Genomic DNA, 21,883 nt, shown 5'->3' with positions numbered 1-21,883 from the left:
CTTTCTTGCAAACTTTTTTTTTTTTCGAGTTTCTTTTCAGCAAATAAGCGTCCTATAACTTGCTCATGTCATCAGGATGATCACTTGGGAGAGGTCTTGAAGCCATGAGATCTGCGCCCCATCCTCCAAGGAAAGACGAGTTTGTGTAACGCTCCTTAAACCTGAGGGGGAGTTTTGGAGTGTTTGGTCAACGACAGTGGTTCCTGGAAAAGATCTGAATCGTTTTATAACCAAACCCAGCTGCGGGGCGGTGTGGGCTGCAGTCTCTGCGCGCATATGTGTGCGTGTGTGCGCGCATTTTCATCTGAATGAGGTAGAGGCAGAGAGAGGAAGGGGTTTCTGAGAGAGAGAGAGAGAGAGAGAGCGAGAGAGAGAGAGAGAGAAAGAGAGAGAGAGAGAGAGGGGGAAAAAAAGTTTTGTTCACCCCATGACTCTTTTTTTAGGCATGAACGCGGAGACCTGCGTTTCATACAGCGATATGACATCCATGGATTCATATTATAGCCCCTCTGCTGCGCAAGGTAGGGATCACCCGACGGACCACTTTAGGACATTCCCAGCTACTGACACCAAATACAGCCCCACTGCCTTCCTGCCCAACAAAGGTCAGGCTTACGGAGAAAAGTCCCGGAGCCCCTTCCAGCAGGAGTGCCAGTCATTGGATGCCGCTGCAGCTGGGCAAGGCACTTTCAGCAAATACCACCTCTTCATGCAGAGGTCCTCTTGCAAAACACCCCCCGAAGAGGACAAGCTGCAGCAGGAGAGAGGACTCAACGGAGCGCTCATCCCGTGCTATGGTGAGTGTGGAAAATTCAAGGTGAGGCGTGAATAAAGCCAAGTGCGGAATTGAGATAAACACGCAGGGAATGGATGCAGCATGCAGGTAGGCTGCGCAATGAAATCATTCGCTATCGGACAGTCCTCTGCAGTCCTGCGTCTGATTTACAAATGTACTGCACAGTTGTGAATCTGTCGGTCATCGCATCATTCCCCACAAAACCCACAGGAAGAAAAAAATTGCAAGTTTCGATGGTAAACGGCACCGATGTGCAGCACATCAGCGAGAAAATAGTTTCTCAATGCAACAAGGCATTCCTCAAACTTTTTTGTTTTTTCGAAATTGTCCATGCAAGTGCATTTCATGTCTTGTCATCCCCCTCAAAATAAGTGAAAACCCATCAATAGATTCTTACCTGCAGCGTTGCTCGTTTGTGAGGAAGTGCTCCAGCAGTTCATGTGCGTAACACAGTTAAGGCGAAGAAGCATAATCTTCCCGACTATCAAATTGTCTCTTTGGCCATCAAAATTAAATTAGGGAGCATTTAATGCGATAATCTGCATTACAATCCTCAATATTGGAGCTGAGTCAGACAATTGAATTAACAGATTTTCAGATGGCACAAATAGTGAGCTCCAAACTGATAATATTTTCATTTCATTGCGCCGCCTGATTGGCTCCAATTAGATTTAATTGCACGGGGGCACTGTAGTAATTGGTGAATGATGAGGGTGTGAATAAAACTTTGACCTTTGTTAGGTAGGCGGCGACTTTAAAGGGGGCTTTATTTCAGCTTTTCTGTCCACCTGAGGACATGCACCCCTAATGTCTATACGCACTTGAACAGGGGGGGAAAAGCTACCATCAAGATTTATCCATCAAGAAGATGCGTAACGTGATTTTTGTCCGTTCAAAGTGAGCAAATTGAATTGAGCTGGGTTTGCCCTTGACTTAATCTCCTGGTCGTAAATAACACACCCGGGGAAGCACGGAAAAGGAACAGTGTTCAGTGGTGTTCAGCCGTATAAGCCGCCTCTATCTATGCGCAATCGCTATCCAATAATTAAATAGTAAATAATAATTCTTACAAATCGAGATGCCCAATTGTTTTGAAGTCACTTGGTCCTTGTCTTATCTGAAAATATAACACTTTTAGTGATTGTCTTTACACAGAAATTTATTTTTCTACTTAAAAATATATTTTTGTTTTGACAAAATATTTAAGCGTGAAAACAGATTTCAATTCAATTGGTCTTGGTATTGAACAATCAACAAAAACGCCAGGTTTTATAACTCAAACAAACCGCTCCATACAGAGGGAGTGGAATTTAACAATACCAACACTAAAATGACTTTAAGTGAAAGCATTATAATAATACTTTTCCCTGAATGGAAGATCACAGTGTTGCGTTTCTTACGCACGAGGTAATCGCCCCTCTTTTTTTTTTTGAATTATACAACTGCTTGTCCATCACTATTACGCAAATTTGTTATTTATTTTTCAGTGGAAGTAGTTAAAGGATGTTTTGACAGAATCCGGATATCGACCCGAAAACGTCCTTTATGGTTCCAGAATGTCAAGACACGGAGATCAATCCTTCTTATGGGCTCAGACTGGTCCTTTAAAATCACTGTAAAGTTTTTATTAGCTATTAACCTTGACACTGGCCTGGGTGAAATGAACAAAAAAAAAAGTATGATACGTAAAATAAATGACAGTTTTTAGAATGAGTGGCAGAAAGAAAGATAGAAAGAAAGTAACCTTAAACTTATTTGTTTGTATGTCTGTCTGTTTGTTTGATAGATTGATTACAATAACAAAATAATTAAAAACGGCGCAAACCGCAAGTTATATTCACCTTGCAAGTGTTTTCATTTATTCAACTTGTGCGTACAAGCAGCCTTCACTTTTTCCAGCAATACATTCTGACTTCGATTAAAACGTATTCCGGCACCTCGCCTGATTTTCAGATGTAAATCAAATTTTCCCGTTTTAAATAACTTCATTTTAAAGATCTGAAAGGAAAATCACAGAGTTGCTAATGAAGAATAAATCATATTCAGAAACAGGATTAAAAATGAATGACGTGAATTCGCAACGTCGTTTCTTAATTGATAAATTAATTTTTGGGGAAATTTATGCAAAGATACATATATAGTGTGCCTTTAAATATGTGGTGGAAATATTGAAAATAATTCTCACGTCTCCATTAATGCGGTTCCTTCTGTCGACGTTACAAGAGGCGCTCCGACAATAATCCGACTCAGATGTCAAACCTCACTGTTTGCTTGACCCTCGGAGACAAAACCTCTAAGTCCTCACACAAGAAACACAGCAAATCTACTTCTTTTAAAATCTGAATTTACGTGTTTGATCACTTTATCAACAGCGTAAGTTTTCATTTTCACAAATAAAATAAAATCCTCTCAATATCTTAACGCGCAAGTTTTGGAGAACAAACTGCGGATGGAGGTCATTTGACTTTGTGGGCCTTTTTTTTTTCTTTTTTCTTTATGATCATCACTGACTGAAGGTTTTTCACTGACTTCCACACCGCTGACTGACTGGACATAAATTGAAGGCAGCAGTAAAATATGCTGAACTTCCTTGCTGGGGGAAAACATGATAAATGATTCCTGATGTTTTTATTGGAAAAATGCAAGAGCATTACACTCCCTGGATCATTTCTTTTATCAAACCTGTATTTTACACCCTCGCAGGGTAGTTTCACGTTGTCAGAGATTTGCCGTGTTGTTGTAATTTCCAGCTTGATCCCTTCAGTCAAAGGTGATGTGATGACTGGTCTCTCAAGTGCGAGCTGGGGGCTTTAACTGAGACGTTTTTGGGCTGAAGGAAAACAGAGTGGCTGCCTAACAAACATTCACATACATCAGAGTCAATGCAAACACAGTGATGTTGCTTTGCACTCAACACACTGCCAATCAAGTTGTTATGTGGAATCAACAAGGCAGCTTTTGGAGCAGGAGCAGCTTCCAGGGCCAGGCTGAGAGCTGACAGCAAGAGACTGAAACTGTGAGCACTATGTATGAGAAAGTGTGGACAAGGCATCAATAAATACTGCACGGGCTGCTTTACAACTGTGAAAGAGTAACAGGACAAATTTAAGTTGTGTGGAAAAAGTTTTCAAACCCCCAAAATACTTTACAACAAATACACTTTTTAAAATACTTTGAAATGAGGAAAATTGGATTTCAGGTGGGTATAATGTGTACAAACATCTGTTAATATTTTAGGTCATAGATATTATTTTACAGTGGTTTGTTTAGTTCTGACCACAGTAACACAATATGTTTTATTTACATGCAAAGTGTAATCCTTCTAAGTTACTAGTGATTACCCCTGTCAAATAAATGCAACGTGAAATGGCAGTATTTGTTTGAAAAGCTGCATAAACTTGGCTCTCTTAATTATTTATCAAGGTCCCGTCATAGAAAATACTTGCTTTAGGTGTAATAAAATATCACTTAGGCTACTAAACATTCAGAATATTAAAGTAAATGTCAAACTACAAAAAGAATTCACAAGTTGAAAAGCAAAAATGACCCTGTGGAGGCTTCACTCATTCATTTCAGTCTTAAAACAGCCACCCACAAGTCTTAGTGAATCTCCAGAGACAACATGCTTCCTCTTTTGATGTGTCCGTGTCCTCTCCCTGTGTCTGAGTGTGTTGACCTCTCGCTCGGCTCTCCTGCCCTCGGTTGTTTGGAGAGGAGGGCCAGCTCCCCTGGATGCACGCAGCAGAGAGAATCCATTTGAAACCCCTGTTTAAAACTCTGTTGTCAAAGCTTGGCCCTTTGCAACATTTGGAGTCTGGCTCCAGAGTTTTTCAGTCATTCAAGTAGATCATGGAGGCAACGTGCGTCACTTTATTGTTCATTCATGACATGGGTGTTGAAGTGCCTCTAAGGTTCGATGGAATCAACTCTTAGATCTTATCAGATCTCAGCGTGTGTGCATGCAAACCTCTGCAGCGATGGAGACATAAATGATTGCACTTTAAAGTAAAATGAATTATTTATTTTGGGGTTTGAATTAAAAAAATAAAAATAAAAATAAATCAAGCAAATATTTTTCCCTGCAAGAGTACATCTGTTTTTTTTTTTGTTTTTTTAAGCAGGACGAGCCAAATCTCTATATGTGGACTATCATCCAGGCGATTGCACTGCCTTGGGAGATATTGTAACTCCCATCTATACCCCACCCCCGTACCATTTTTAACCTGGCACAACCATTTCAACCTCCGTAATGGCCGCCTCAGCTGATTGGGCCGAGCAGGCCGTAATGGGAACCAGCCACGAAGCCCAGACAACTGAGGCACACTTCAGCCACTCAGTGACATGAGTGGAGGTGACAAGGACTCAGGATCATTTTACCATTTAGCTTAAAGTTTGGCAGGGTAATTTACATTAGGCTCAGTTTGCATGGCCGAGTGAGAGCAGCAGGCCAGAGAGGCTCATGAAGTCCAGGACTTCCTTTGGTCTGTTTGTCACCGACTCGTGTGAAAACAAACTCATACAGAAATGAGTGAGCAAGGTTGCGTCAAAACAGCACATCAGTTCAGACCTCGCTTTGTTTTTTTATTTTTTTTTTTATGAATGTTTAGTGAGACGACCTTTTCTTGACGCTCATTTTAAATTATGTGGCAAATCATTCACTGTTTATTGCCAAAGCTTAGTCAGTGGATTCAAGTGTATTGGATCACCTTCTGTGCAGTCAATTCATCAGAAAATATTGTAAAATAGATTTTAGGGATTTCTAAGTAGGAAAATTCAGAATGGAAAGCCCGGTGGTTTTAAAAATTAGCGGCACCAAAGTCCTAAGAGAACAAATTGTGTAGTTCTGTGGAAAAAAGCTCAGATCTTTAGAATAAAATTCAAAAGTTCACGTCAGTTTCATGACAGAAGCTATTTAGTAACATTAATATACATACTATGAACAATACGTTGTGGTTTTAACTTCACTTGCACTTTAATAATATATTATATTCTGTCAGTACTTGCTTGTTTATTATTCGTTATGTTTTCTAATGTTTACAAACCAAACATCTCTGGGTAAGGAAAGCCTTGTTTGTCTGTATTTTCGTAGTGATTGAGCACTTGTACTTTTAGAATATTTCATCTTCTAATCCATACCAGCAAACCAAACAAACAAAGTTTTGACTGTATAATCCTGAAGGCAGCTGCAGTTCTATTTGTTCCAACTGATGTCTTTTGTAAGTCGGTTGGTGAAAGTTGCCGGGTTCATTGCGCCGTTAAACTGTTACGTGAATATTCAGATGTTTTGGTTTGAGAATTCTTGGTAGGAACAAGTGATTATGCAAGATTTAAAGCAAAAATTCTGGGCAAAGAGAGTTTCATTGTAAATGCACGCACACTGACGGTCTTAGCCAGTTTTTCCGACCCGGGTGGAGGAGTCTGTTTTGATTGAACAACAAAACACAAGATGGAGGAAGCCCAGTTTTGCTCTAAAGTCTGGGAGGAACGTTTGGAGGGGAGCTTGGTGGAGGCGTGGGGTGGGGGGGACACACAGGGGGAGTGTGTGAAGGAGACAAAGGGTGCGTGAGAAGTGATTTATCAGCCTCTCGGTTTATTGGGGATTTTTCCGTCTGAACTTTGCTCAGCGCTCCGACGCCGACCATTATGCTGATCATTCGGCAGAGCGGCGCACAAAAACAAACTAAACAATTGTTAAAACATTTTCTGCAGTTCCATATATGGGACACATTGCGTCAGCAGTGGAGCAACTTTACAGTATGGCGCTGTATGGATTTGTAAACGGCTGTGTCTTTACATACATATTGTCTCCAAATGTGTTGAGCACCTGACTTTACACCAAGCAAACATAGTGCCAAGCTATTGATAGTTGTGTTGTTTCCACCTCCACAAGAGACAAGGTCACACTTTAGGAACCAGAGAGACCGTTTCCACATTTTCACAGGTGTACTGATTGACTTAAAGCTGCAGTAATTCTATAGCGTCTAAAATAATCACATAGCCTGACAATGTGAAAACGTGCAATAGCAAGGTGAAAGGTGTGACTTGTGCACGCAAATCTATGCAGATGTACAAAATGGGCTGTTTACATAGTATATAGATGTTTATTGTTTAGCAGCTAAAAAGCCAGGTATTTTACTCTGAAGTTAGTAGTGATTAAACTTAGAAAAAATTAAATAATTGTGACAATTGATCATTGATGATCGACTTTAAAACTGCTGAATGAGTAAATAAGCAACTATATTGTACTCATATCCACTTTAAAGATAATGACATGAATGAGATATTTCTTGTTTTTATTGTTCTCAAAGGGACCAATTACACCAGTTCAGTAAAAGTCACGCACCGCAGTATAATAATACTTCATTATGTAGAAAAGACGTATAATCATCATGTATACACTGTCTTTACCAGCAAATGAAAACATTTGAAATTAATGCAACAATTTGTATCACAACTACTATTACTTCTACTGTTACTATAATAATAACAGTAGTACTGCTGTAACTACCACTTGTACTACTTCCCATACACTACTACTGCTACTAGGACTACCAATCCTATTTATAAAAACTAAAATATGAAATGTGAAGCATATTGTAGAACATTAAATCACAGAAAACACAAATCAAAGACAATGTTGCTCCTCATTATGTCGAAGTGCCTTTCGCCTCAGCTTGGTTTCAAGCTAAAGAACCAAAGAACGTGATGTTTGTGGTCGACGCTCAAAGCTGCAGTTTGTTTTCTGCAGTTATTATCACATCTGCAGCAGTTGTGTCAATGAATTGCAACTATTTTGTGAAATCCCGGCTTGTGATTTGTGATCAAATAAATTGAGGAGGCATATTCATGAGATCCCGTTGCATTTAAAATGACTTAATATAATATGACATAGATTATATATTGTATTGCAATGATTATCCACTCTACACTATATTAATGTCTCGGTCTGCTTCAATTGATGGAGCTCAATATGACTAAAGGATCAAGTTTCCCTGTTTCCTTTTCTTTCTTTCTTTCTTTCTCTTGCTCTCCTACTTTTTCTCTGTTTTGCAGATATGTCTTTCTGGAGCGACACAATGTTAATCTCTCTGTCACCGTATGCTTTGTAATTTATAGCATTTCCTCTTAACACTGTGAACTGACCCCAGTCATCTTAGTCAATAAAGAGGCAGGGAAGGTGCCCCGACGCTTTACAGCCAGTTAAACTACACTTTGATGTTGCCCCCCTGCAGGTTTTTAACTGTGAATTAATAGTTGTCCTTACCGTATGTCTGGCCAGCAAAAATCACTTTTTTCTTTTGGATACCAAAATCCACATAACCTCATATCACACTGAGGCACTGTGATTTATTTTATTTTATTAATTTTTTTTTTTTATAAAAATTGTAAAAATAAATCATGAAAAGTTGCATAGGTTGCATGAAAGAAATTACAATTTGTACACAAACCGGTGGTATTGTATTATCAGCAGGAAGCACCCACATGTAAATTACAGCTCACAATGCCATGAACTTTGTTTTGTGTCTATAATTTTAGCAGAACTGCTTCTGTAGCCACCAAACTGAGCTGCAGACAGTTTGCCTTCACTGTGCTCTGGAACAATGCAGATGGGTGAATCCACCATCGAGAATAAATAGAACATTCTGTGGTTTTGTAACTGAAAACATTTCTCAAGGCAAAAAACAAAAATACCCAGGCATTCGCAGGGTTGTAGTCGAGGCTTATTTCCATGTTTATAAAAAAAGCAGAAATGCAGGTGGAAGCCAAAACTCTTTTGAAAAGGTTTGAAAAGGCATTTATGCCCATGGATATTGTAATAGAGGCTGTGATATATGGTCCCCTGTTTGAGAATTTGTTCTTCTCTCCATACATACGGCATTAGCTGCAGGAGGAACCGCTGCCGTCCACCCTGAGCAGAGTTAGAGAACCTCAAAACTCAAGCAGATTGCCCGGTTAACAAGCACGAAAATTTCAGTATATCTCACACTTGCATCTAAAGACATTTTTATTCAGACAATCCTATGGATGATTTGTGATTTCTGTGATTGGATTGGGTTTTCATGTGTTTCTAATCCACTTTTAAATATGCTTTTACTGTCGTACTTTGGTACTTGTTTACCAATTGTAAAGTGCATTACAAATAAAATGTATTATAATTATTATTATTATTGCCAGAAAAAGATCCCATCGTGAAATAAACAATTGCCTTTGATCAGCGAGAGATTTCCTGATGTCAAACAGTCCCGACAGCTCTCGCTTTGTCGGGACTGTGGGTGCGGGCCAGGGGGCGCATGAGCGAGCGAATAACTGCATAGTATTTATGCTCGAGTGAAACACATTTGCTCCCTTCAAGCTCAACGGGACATGTTAGTTATGGACAGCGAGGCAACGTTTCAGAGATCAGATCCCCAGCAAGTGGTCTGTCACCAAAACACAGATCGCCTGCTCAGGTCCATGAGCGGCTCTGTTGGGCAAACATCCGAGGAACATGAGCCTTGCTGCTCCCTGAATCCTGTGGACTGAAATGCATCTGGTGTGAGACATTGCGCTCCAGTATCACACCAGACTTCATGGCCAGACAGGTTTCTCTCTCTTCTCCCGAGGCTGAACGAGATGAAAATAAAATGAGTTTGATGGTTTAAGTTTAGGGACTCTGCATGCTCAGCAGGGCAAAGGGATGAAAACACGAGGCAGTGTGTCATTACTAAACTTTACCAAACATCATGACTGCTCCAGGAAGTGTGCTTGTAGTCAATTAATAATGGCGGTCACCAATTTATACTTTGTGTATATTAGCATTATTTTATATAATCTGTTGTGAAAATATGTTGTTTTTTTAATTATTACTAATGCAAGCAGTGAAATCAGTAAAATTCTGTTATTTGAGTGTCAGTGTTCAACAGTAGTAATTATATCTTACACAGTTAAACTAAATAACTCATAAAATGATACACATGGATTATAGATACCAACATTGTTCAAGCTTGTTCTGACTACTTTATGTTTCTATTTTATCAACCGAGAGACCTTTTTGTTTAAGTTTTTTTTTGTTTAACAGTGATTCTAATTTAGATTTTAAAACATACAGATGTGATTTTATTTCTGTGAAAAATTACCACTATTAATGTAATTCCATTATTTTCAGGTCTGTGAATTTTAACTGTTCCTGGGTTTGTTTTGTGTTTTTAGCCTTTATTTGTTCAGGAGAAACACATTGACCTGAAAATTATGGAATTACATCAGTAACATGGGCTTAGAAAACAGAAATGGGTCAAAGGTCACAGAAGACATTATACGCATTACGCTCCTCAAAACTCTGGAAACAAACACAGATACGCCTTTAAATGATATCAAATTAAGAAAAGATACAAAAGAGTATTTAGTTTTGTTTTTCAAGTCAATGAGTTGCATATTAATTCAGACAGGTCTATGCCAAAATGTTAGCGATATAATGTGTCACCGATATTCAAAGTGCTGCATTGGATACGCTTTGGTGGACGAGCGATTCGGTTATTGACAAGTTATCTCTTCACATCCCCTTGTAGCACACCCAACATGGCAGTGAGACGCGGGTCACTGAGTGTGTGTGTGTGTGTGTGTGTGTGTGTGTGTGTGTGTGTGTGTGTGTGTGTGTGTGTGTGTGTGTGAAGCATCTTCAGTGCTGACAGAGTGCTGAGAGCTGCACAAGCAGCTCACATGAGCAGAGGGCAGAAAACCCACCTCCCAGTTTCTAACCTGACAAATTGTTGGATGAGTCTCGGCGTCCTCCATCCTGAAAATAAACTCCCCTCAGATGATATCAAGCAGCAGGAAGGGTTCAGCGATGTGAGGAGCCACTAGACACAAACAGAAGGAGGCACCTGTCATTGAAAAGCCTGACATCGTGACACGTTTGTTCCTTGAGCAGTCACCTCTGATGGGAAGTTAAGAGGCTGCCAGCTCAGACAAGAGAGCTGGCGCAGACATGATGATGGAAATTTATGAACAGAGAAGTGCTTGAGGTTTTCTGTTAAACTGCAGCCACGAGGGAAGCAAGTGTACAAAGATCTCAAACAGACCTAAGTTAACAGTTCAATCTGCCAGGTGACTCTGTGTGTGTGTGTGTGTGTGTGTGTGTGCGTGCGTGTGTGCGTACGTGTGTGCGTACGTGTGCGTGCGCATACGTGCACTGAATGATCTATGCTTTACAACTGGAAGCAACCAGTGATCCAGAGCATCCATTACATCCTCCAGCAGACAAACCAGCTGACACACACATGCTCCACTGACAGATTTCAGAATGGTCACAGAGGTTCTTCTCGAAGCACGATAAATTTCATGGAGATAAATGATCATGTTAGACTGCCGTCTCAAAAGGCAAGTTCAGTCGACACAGGCTCAGCTAACTTTATGCTTTATATACGTTCAGCTGAGTGAAGATGACAGATTTCCACTATGTTTGTCCCAAGTATAAGAGCAGTCAAAGCGTGCCTCAGATTGAAGACACTCATATAAGTGTGAGTCCTATGGGACTATTATTTCATTTGAAGAGGCTGTTGAAAAGGTGAAAAGTTGAGAATTGCACTGTATGTGGCAATATGAATGTTAGAGTTGCTATAGACATGCGCAAAACCCTACTTGTCAAAAGTAGTTGAGGGAAAACATGCCAAAAATGGAAAGAAGTGTGAAACATCAAAGTGTAACTTATGTAACTAACTCTTCACATGGAGAATCCACACATGACTTAAATAAGCCCAGCAGCCTTAAATCTTGATGAGAAGCAGTCGAACAAAAACCGATAAATAAATGTATTTGACTGAATTTCATGACTTGTTTTTGCTTTCCTTTTAATTCTACTCTTTTGATATGGTAAAAGTATTGAACATGAAGCTGTTCTTTGACAGGTTTTACTTTCTTCCTGTGTCTGCAGGTAAAGACGGTTCAGGTCTGACAGACTCAGATTTGGGCCCGGACTCCGACCCACCTGGCATGGACACCAGATATCTGTCAGTGAAGGATCAGGGCGTGAAGGCGGCCTCCGACAGGCCGCCGGGCACAGACTTGGGGAGTCCTCTGGACAAGACTGATAGCGGCGAAAGCAACAAAGGCAAGAAGAGACGCAATCGCACCACCTTTACAAGCTACCAACTGGAGGAGCTGGAGAAGGTCTTCCAGAAGACACATTATCCTGACGTTTATGCTCGAGAGCAGCTGGCACTGAGGACGGATCTGACTGAAGCTCGTGTGCAGGTAACAGAGGACACCCAACAACAGGGTTTGGGACAATTTTAAAGCTATGTAAAGAAACCTCTTTATACCACCATTTAATATGCACAACTTGTTGGCGCAAACATGGGACGCAACCATGTGCCCATCCTTCAAATTTGAAAAAATGAGCTTTCTCTCCCTCAGCAGAAGTGTGTTTAAACAAAGCAGCCTCACGGATCCTTCAGCATCTGCAGCTCGGCAGAGATAACGTCACTCACAGAGCAACATGAGAGATTTATCTGGTAATGTGGGAGTCAGGGGAGAGAGTGGGGGAGTGGGAGCTAACAGAGGCCAGGGGGCCCAGGGGGGCTGAGGCTTGAGCTGCCTGGGCCTCATATGTGCAGTTTTTAGGAGAGCAGACTTTTTATCGACATATGAGGAGACCTGTTAGACCATGCTGTGTTTCCACTGGATCATCTCAATAATTTCCCCTTAGGACACGGACGCTTTAGTTTCCTGAAGTTGTGAGTTGATTTCTATTGGTAGAAACCGGTCCTAAAGTCAGCACTGAGCCTCCGGCCTTCTGGCCTGATTAGCATACAATTTAGTCATGACTGCTGTAATGTGTTCCAACATTAGTATAGAAGGAAGGAGTCTTTCATCCTTTCTAAGGCCCCACTTACACGACAACGAATACTGCGCATGCGTATCTCTCCCCCTCCCTCCTGCTCATCCAGTTGTAAACAAACATGGCGGCCCGTAGTGGTACGACTCGCAGTCTATATTCTAGTTTTATCGTCCATATCAGTAGTTTAATAGTTGAGACTCACCCCTGATAGCATCCGATGCGTCATCAGTCCATGCGGATGTCGGGTGCGCTCCATTTTCTTCAGGTTTATAGTGTTTTGTTCTCTGCACACACGTCTGTGTAGTTTCATTACAAAATCAAGTAACAGTGCCCTCCTGTGGCCCGGCATACTAACTACATCGTTGTCTCTGTGTCCTCTGCTGCACAGTAAACACACTTCTTTTTTTTTTTAACGGATTAGGTGTTGTCACGTGAAACGTTGTCATGTAAACGGAGCTTAAAGCATGTCTGTGTGAGGTGTGTGTGTGTGTCCGAGTACCAAAGCCCCGGGATTGTCTGTGTTTTTCTTTCATTAAGGTACGATTCACACAAGAATGTGTCCCCACTGTGGTCTCCTGCGTAGGTGTGAAACCCTTCCCATGGGCTTCGAGTGTCTCAGTAATCATATATATATATATATATATAGACACACACACACACACACACACACGTTTCTTTTGCCAAAGCAGTACATACTTTCAGTTGCTGAACTTGTCTGATGAGATAGGAGCTCCATAAAAACTAACCTTCGACATGATGAGCCAGAGCAGCAGCCAGGAGAAACACAGGAAGTCTGTGCAGCCACGGGGTTATAACTCAGACCCCAGTGTCTGAAGGTTTGCTCTGCTCGGCTGCCGGTCATATCACAGACCTGCATGCCTCAGATGGATGCAGGTTTACAGCTCTGGGCTCTCCCAGCGGTCCTCTTAAACACTCAAGTTAAAAAGATAAAAGACGGGAGATGCCTTGTCGGTCAGAGAACAGGACTCTGCACTTCATTCTGACCATCCACATGCAAAAACAAAAAATGAACTCACAGCTCATCAATTCAGCATCGAGGGTTAAAAACATGTTTAAGAAAAAAAAAGAATTACTTAGATTGTTGACACTTTATAGCATTTTGGTTTTATTACTCCTGATCCTCACACACAAAAACAGAAGACATTTAAGCAACATTAGAGCCGGGAGTTGTTTGCTTTTTCAGTTTCAGTGTTTCAAAGGGAGAGACTGGGTTCACATCTGAGCCATACATACTACACGGGGAAGGTCAAAGGTCAAAGGTCAGGGGTTTCAATAGCATCACATCACTCAGATTTGCTCCTTTGTTAGTTTTAAGAGCCAAAATCACATCTGATCACCTCGTGTTTCTAGTCCGGAGACCATAGCCAGCAGCTCAGTCCAAACTTACAGAAGTGATGCAGGAAACTTTTGTAACAATAAAATCACATTTAAAGAGAAAATATCAAAAAATATTTATCATGGATATAGAAATGTTGATAATATTTCTGTCATATGAGACAATTTATGGAATCCATGGCTGCTCAAGTAAATCAATATAATAAGTTTGATTAATATTTGACTGTTTCAGTGATTCTGAGATTAACAATTAAACAAAAGAATGATTTCTGGTTTTATGTTCGTATTTGGGCCTGTTAATCATTTTTAAAATTTCTTGTGAAAATTGTCAGAAAAATAAAAATATACAAAATCGTCATAAGATTTTACTTTTGTGTTCTGCTCGCTTAATTTATTGAAAAGTTGAAATATGTATCAACACCATTTACTTCTGGTAAAATACCCTCCATTCTCAGATGATGTTGTTTTACCCCGACACTATAACAGCCAGTGTCAAGAGTGTGACGCTTTAATTCACTGAAATCCCCCCCACAATACTTTAAATATGAAATATTTGAGGATTTTCTTTTAAACTTTACTTTGGCCAAAAGCTAAAGAAAATATGAAACATATAACGTATTAAATACCCTACAGAAATTGGGTAGCATACAATGAACGAATGTAAAAATGTTGTAAATGTTTGTCTGTGTATGAAATTCTATTGAGCCCAAAAATAAGCCAATACAATAAACCAAAATAGGATTAAATCGAATTATCCAGTTGTGGCAGCACATTCGAAGTTGCTACAAAACACGGGGGGAGGTTTCAAATGTTATGTTGTATTTCTTTTTTGAATCTGTCCACTTGTGTCCTCGACTTACCTGTAATCGACATGGGAAATAGGAAATTATGTGGAGGACTTTGGAGGAAAAGAGAACAAACTTGCGCTTAATAAAGAACAACAGTGGTCCGAGGTGTCTCGATGATACTATTAGTGTTTTGGGGGTGTTGGAAAACCGAAGCCATGCTCAGCCTCGGATTTCTTTTTACTTTGGTTTGGAAGCTGACATGAGTGACAGCAGAGGCGGGTTATCAATCCTCTGAGCTGCTCTCTCACTTCAAAGTGTTTTCGGCCCCATACAGTTCTCCTGCTGGGGCCAGTTTGGCATTTCTCTGCTCTTTCTCTCTGGGGCTGTAACATAAATAAAGCCTCATTGAAAGTCCACCAGCTACTTAAGCTGTCAAGGTCTTTACCAATTACTGTCACAATGGAGTGTGCGCGACGCAAAAATGTGTTCTCCCCGTGTAATAGCCTACAGACTCGGTGTAAAGCGAAGATTGAGTCGATCAGAGCTGTTGGCGACACCGTATACATGCAGTTTATCTGCAGTCCCTTTTAGAGAAATGGGTTGAGAAACAAGGTTTGTAGGTTCTGAGTGAGCCACAGTGCAGAGAACGACGGATGAGAACATCAAGGAAAGGATTAGGTCCTGTAGTCTGGGAGCTTCTTTAATTTAGTAGGAGACAGTATCTCAAAGGCAGGATTTTTAAGTTGCAGGAAATTAAAAAGGGAAATGCAAACAAACCCCACTTATAATCCCATCTCACTTTTCAATTTCCTACATCGTCTCTGAAGATTTGTTTCACAGTGCCTGAGCAAAAAGCAGGAAAGATGGGAATTGATATCAGAAACAAGTCAGACGGGAACATTTTTGTTGCTGAATTTATGAGTAAATCAAGCCGGTCTAATTGGGTCAATATAACCAACAGTTTTCGAAAGAGACACACAGTTTGATGGGAATCATGTCAGGTGACATGTGAAGCCCACCAGGCACAATTGTTTTAGATTCCCTTCATCCTCTGATGGTATTTCAAACACACTAAATGTCTTCGGTAAACAATGGTGTCACATTTGGATGTCAGAGATGATTACCGAAAACAAAAAACACCCACCTCTTGTCAGACAGCAAATAAGCAAAGGTGATTTGTTTGGGAGCCTCAAAGTTACGTAGGGTCCACTGGTTCCCCTCGTCTCTGTCTTTGTCTTTTCCAGTTTTTCATCCGTTCAGTTAAGATTGCACTGACATATTTATGTGAGTTCATCTGGATCTGAAATACATTTCTGTCAATTGCAAGTTCACAATTCCACCTAAAAGCTTTTGAGTATTTGATGAGCTGCGAGTAAGATTTGTGAGTCGGTCCTGCAATGTTCCTGATTATTTTTTCACTTTAGGAAGCTTAGATGTGGTAGGGGATAGGGGAGGGTATTCTCTTTTTGAGTGCCCCTATGTGCAAGGTGGACAGTAGAGATTCTGCTCATCTTCAAGTTGACAAATGTTGATGCTCACTTTATAACTCTGAATTATTTTTCTCGTTTTATTCTTTTAACTTACAGGTTTGGTTCCAAAACCGAAGAGCGAAGTGGAGAAAGAGGGAGCGTTTTGGCCAGATGCAGCAGGTCCGGACACATTTCTCCACCGCGTACGAGCTGCCCCTCCTGACTCGTCCTGAGAACTACGCTCAGGTACAAAATGAACACTTCAGCAAATGTCCGCCGATTTTTCACGCCATTCCATCATAATCCCAGTATAATTTCTTTAGAGGACAGAAAAAAGGTGGGGGTTTCTTCTACTTGTACAGACGGGAAACCATTCTTTCTGCAATGAAATTTACATTTAATTGCCTTTGGTTTTGTCAAGAAAGTAAATGCAGGTGGCAGCAATAAAAAAATATGAATGGATCCTTTTAAAGGAATACTTCTACTTGTGTTTATGGTGAGAGTCGAATTATAAGGATTGGTAGGTGTTATCTTGGAATAGAAACAGGAGGCAAGAGGCATAATGGGCCTCATTATGTTAATAATCACCACAGCAGTTTGAAATAAAAGTATGTGGTTTTGCTGATTTCTCTTTTTTTGCATTAAATTTAGAGTTGGGTCTCTGCATGGTGCCCACACAGCAACCTAATCAGGAGAAAGAAAGCTGAAACACAAGCCAATCCTCTAATTTAATTAAACCTCAGGCACACTAAAGGTGAATTTGTTTTCAAATAGGAGAAGTACTCAGAACGTTTTCTGTACAGTTTAGTATCAAAGTCAAAGAGAAAAGATGACAGATTCAGCAATGAATGAGATGAATGAGAATGTCTGTATATAAAAAGGAAACCTGACCTCCAGACAACAAATTATGTTTGATGGTTTCAGTTTGCAGTGTGTTATGGTCTCGTGTAAACTGAAGTAAACTTGTAATGTGACCATCTTTATTATTACAGTGTTCGATAAGCCCTAAAGCGCTGCCACAATGAAGGTGGTCGACGTTTAGATAAATCAGAACTGTCGACCACGGCGCACAGTAGTCATTCAAAAATACTCGCCCTGAAATGTGTCCCTGAGCAATTCATCAGGAAATGTGACAAAAATGTTGATGCTACAGTTTTGGGGAATTTTTTTGGCTGAGATGAAGTTGATTTGCTGAACTTATTTCAGATCCAGAACCCGTCCTGGATCGGTGGCAGCAGTGCGGTGTCCCCTGTGCCGGGCTGCGTCGTGCCCTGCGACACTGTGACTCCCTGCATGACGCCCCATCCCCACTCTGCCAGCGGAGTGTCTGATTTCCTGAGCGTGCCGAGTCCCGGGGGTCACGTGGGTCAAGCCCACATGGGCAGCCTGTTCGGAGGATCTCCCGTCATGCCTGCAGGCATCAACTCGTATGATCTCAACATGGACCCCGACCGCAAGTCCTCCAGCATTGCAGCTTTACGCATGAAAGCCAAAGAGCACAGTGCTGCCATATCCTGGGCCACATGATGTGTTCATACATGCTGGATGAGGTTGCATGGGGGGTGGGGGGGGGGGGTGGGGGGAGCAACCTCATTATCCCCCGAAGCTTTTAGGGAAACCCAGCGTGGGGGCGAGAGGGCATGGAATTCAAAACACTAAAAGGCAACAGTGACTACCTTCAAAAATGCTGCAATAGAACGAGTACATACAGAGAAAAAAAAACAAAAGAACTGGCAAAATAACTGGTGCCATGTTTTTTAGTGCCTCTGTGTTAAAAAAACTAAACAAAACAAAAAAAACAACAATGGTGAGCAAGCAGGAGGTGGTGTTGTACTGTATGACAAGAGCTGCAGCTTAGAACTGAAGATAATGCTAAGAAAAGCTTAATTATATCAAAGAAATCCATGCACTTATTTACTAAAATACAGGAGGTTCTGTTTGTACATTGCTTTTGGCGTCTGCAGTTTTTATGTTCGGTGCTGTTAAACTGTTACAATGTTATTTAAATTTGTAAAGCGTTTTTTCCCCTCTCTAAACATTTTGTTTGTTTTTCCAAGTCCCCTTGAAGACAAAAAAAAAAAGGAGTTGTTTGAGGCCATGTAAGCATGTTGAGTCACGTTGGTGTAAAATCTAGAGCTCCAGAAAACTCCCCAGCGCATCTGTACCAGAAAGACGCTTCTCACCATCAACACAAACGTTAAAATAACCAACTGTGGGCGCCTTCTTCAGTAAGTCTGAAGTGGCTGGAAACTCTCGCGTTTAAAAGTCAAACAGATGAAAAGTGGTTTGCTTAAGTGCGGTCGGGGTGAGAGATCCACCTGCCACTCCGACTCAGGAGGAGGAGGAGGAGGAGGAGGAAGAGGAGGAGGAGGTGACGGAGGAGGAAGTGGAGTGTGGGAGTAAGCGAGGGGCACAGCAGGCCTGCTGCTCACGGGGGCTGAAGAGCCTGGGAGCGTCGGCGTCCGAACAGAGCGCAGCTCTGTTTGCAGGAGGACGGACTCGGAGTGGACGTGAACGTGCCCCTTTGCGTTTCAAAGTCTCGCCGGTTCCAGAGAGAGAAGGTGTCCACCAGTCGGACGGCCAGAAATAACAGAGAAGCCGGCAGCAGCTTCCAGGAGGCTGGTGGACGTTGCACACAGCGTGTTGACACTTTGAAACGCTGAAAGGACGTCAGTGTTCAAACTGCCATTTGTCGACTTCGCCGTGGCCGCTCGTGGCTCATGAAGCAGCTCTGGCACACACGCCGTTGTTTTCCTTTCTATTACTTTTGTCTATTCATGGAACAAGTTTTGTGTGGAGTCACCTTCCTTCAGGTTTTGGTGTGGACACTTGGAGCAATGTTTCTGTTGCATTATTCAACAAAACAAAACAAAACAAAACAAAAACAAAACAGGACACTGTACAGTCATGAGCAGTTTAGGGGTCAAACGTTGTAACTGAAATACTCCAATGGCCAGATTTTTCAAAGTGGAACAGTGAGGAACAAACAGCAGCAAACTCCAATTATAAGTTTATCGATTGTTTCTAATGATTGATATTTATGATGCACGGCTGAAGCATTTAATATGAACTGGTTGTTTTTTCAGAGGGCGTCAATTCAATCAAATCTGATTCATCTAAAGATTTTACAAAATCATTGAAAAGTGAAATATTTCACCAGTTTACTTTCAAGCAGTTTGACATTTATTTCATGATAAGAAGCAGGAAAAACATCTCATTCTATGAAACATTGTATTTTTTTTTTTTTAAAAGATGTATTTCATATCAGAGATTTACCCACAAGAAAAACAATGGCACGCTGACATTACATGGAAGGTCTCTCGTTTCTCGGTCTTTAGACACGATGTTGTAAACGGGTCTTCCACGGTGTTTGTGCGGTTCAAATCGAGAGGAACGATGAAGCCACACAGGCGTGCATCTTTTTCCATCTGTTAATTTTTAACATCAACTTCTTTGGATGGATACGTTTCCCTTCTGTTTCGTTCAAATTCAGTCAAATCTCTTTGAACAAACAAGATGTCCGTGTGCCTGTTCAAGAGTTTACATATAGAAATATGGGTCAAAGAAACATAAGCTTGAGGTCAACCCTCGTTAGATTTGTGGCGTGGTTTCTAAAGAGGATCCGTTTTTAGTACTACAAGAAAGAAATGGTAAGGAATCGTGTTCTCCTGTCCCCTCCTGTTGTCTTTTCTCTGGGTTTACTTCTGCCGGGGCTGGAATGATAGGCCTTTGTTTGTTTGTGTGACTTCATGGGAAGAGGAAGGGCAGGGTAGAGGTTAAAGCCAGCAGAACTCAGCTCCACCGCTTGGAGCTCATCTCTTACAGAGGATATCATTCAGTTTCCTCAAATATTTAAATAGTAAACCTCAAGTTTCACCCCCGGTAACAGTGTCCTGCAGTGACAGAAATAGCAGATGAGGGGTTTTACCAATGAGGGATCGTGTCACGTTTTTCTTTGTTTGCAAATCCCGATGTAGGCCTAAAGCATAACAGAGGGTTTCATAGTCTCAGAGAGAAAACCCGATACCTTGTAGTACACCTTGAGGCTGCAGAACCATTTCTAATTCCCTAAACTGAACCACATTCACTGTCCTTCTGGGTAGGTAAAGGAAGCGAGGCTCAGGCTATAACCTGTCAGCGGAGCAGATCACTCCAAAGTCCTCCTAATTACATCCAGTTTCACTCTTCTGTCCAAATGTAAGGCATGTGCATTGATCTCAGAACCGAGAGGGTATCCTTGAAAACATGAACATGGGGCCCCCTCTGCTCTCGGGCGGAGGGGTTGGATGGAGGGCGAGCTGTGAGGGCGTCTGCTGTGTTCCGGTGTTCTGGGAAAAGGACAGTGCACACAGCTGCGCTCAGGGGGTAAATGCAAAACAAACATGCCTCACACATGCTTCCCCCTCAGCTGTCATGGCTCTGCTTTCAAAGATTCATCCCACCCACCCCACCTTCCATCACACACATTGCACTGCGCCTCTCCCTTCACTCACTTCCAAAAGAGTCCGAAGGGCCCGAAGGCTGCGGCGTCCCGATTTCGGGGTCTGAGGCACGGCCAACCCAGGAAGGCTTTTTAATTAACACTGAGCCATGTGGAGGCGGAGGGCTGCAGTATTGTGTGTCAGGATGGACAGGGCCGTCTGTCTCTGTTCGTGCTGACTCTTCCGCTCGCTACACACACACACACACACAGGAAGGTTTAGAGCCAACATGTTCACTGCTTTCACTCAATTGTGGGTACTCGCTGTTCATTGTTCATGGATTAAAACATATCTGGTGATGGCCGATGTCCCCTCTTTACCTCTTGTGTCACCAATCCTACAATGCCCGTCCATTCGAGATTAACTTTATAAACAAATAAACAAAACCGTTTTTGCCTCTTGAATGCTGTAAAACTCCAGCCTTGAGAGACACCATTATGCATTTTTCCAATTTTCTAGTACTACTGAAGTCAGGCAGTCAGTATAGGAGTAAATATTTGATAAATTTGTGTGCTGTTGTGTGCATGTACATTTTTGTGCATGCAGTGGATTGAAGTGCCAAAAGACTCTTGGAAATGTTACAAATTTTATGCTCTGTTTTATTTTGTGAGACAATTTATCAAGTATTTGAGTGTATCACTTCTCTTAAATGTGTTGATGTACGTTTTGTTGAATTTCTAATGAGTTTGAACATAGTTTTCTTTCCTTGCTATGTAATTCTTTAAATTTTTTTTCATGTTTGCGTGGCTTCAAGCTGTCTTTTGAAGAGTATGAATTTACTCATGCTTGTGTTAAGTTTGTGATTAAAAGTACAATAAGTTATTGCACTTGGATCCATAATGCATTTCTTACCAGAAGCAGCAAAACATGTTCTCGTAATTCAGTTCCAGGTAAACATGACAGTGGCTTCCCACAGATTCAAAGAATGATCATAATCAATTTACAACTCCTGCAACAGAAATGGAAATTTCTACAGCATTTAACGATCATTCAAGTCATTCAAAACTTTAAAGAGATCAGCTAAAGACCCCGGCTGGCCACTATGAGCGAAGAAACTGTCTCAAGTTGTTAAAAAAAAAAAAAGCAAAAAACCCTATGATTTACTTTTGTCATATTGCATTGCACCATTCTGCCAAAGTATTGTGTCATCATTGTAGTCAAACCGTGAAATCCCCACA

General features: G+C 41.3%; 1 protein-coding gene across 1 annotated transcript; it reads left to right on the top strand.

Annotated features, from left to right (window-relative positions):
- Nucleotides 1-430: 430 nt before the first annotated feature.
- alx4a (ALX homeobox 4a) lies at nt 431-19,081 on the top strand. The gene is made up of 4 exons (XM_080458201.1): nt 431-797; nt 11,706-12,025; nt 16,342-16,470; nt 17,431-19,081. Exons 1-4 carry the CDS (start codon nt 446-448, stop codon nt 17,749-17,751), a joined length of 1,122 nt encoding a protein of 373 aa, XP_080314327.1. The 5' UTR covers nt 431-445; the 3' UTR covers nt 17,752-19,081.
- Nucleotides 19,082-21,883: the final 2,802 nt, after the last annotated feature.

The sequence above is a fragment of the Lipophrys pholis genome, assembly GCF_963383615.2.
Source record: "Lipophrys pholis genome assembly, chromosome: 2".
In the NCBI taxonomy this organism is placed as follows: domain Eukaryota; kingdom Metazoa; phylum Chordata; class Actinopteri; order Blenniiformes; family Blenniidae; genus Lipophrys; species Lipophrys pholis.
Note: the sequence above shows the minus strand (reverse complement) of the source record. Positions and strands in the feature narration are given on the sequence as shown.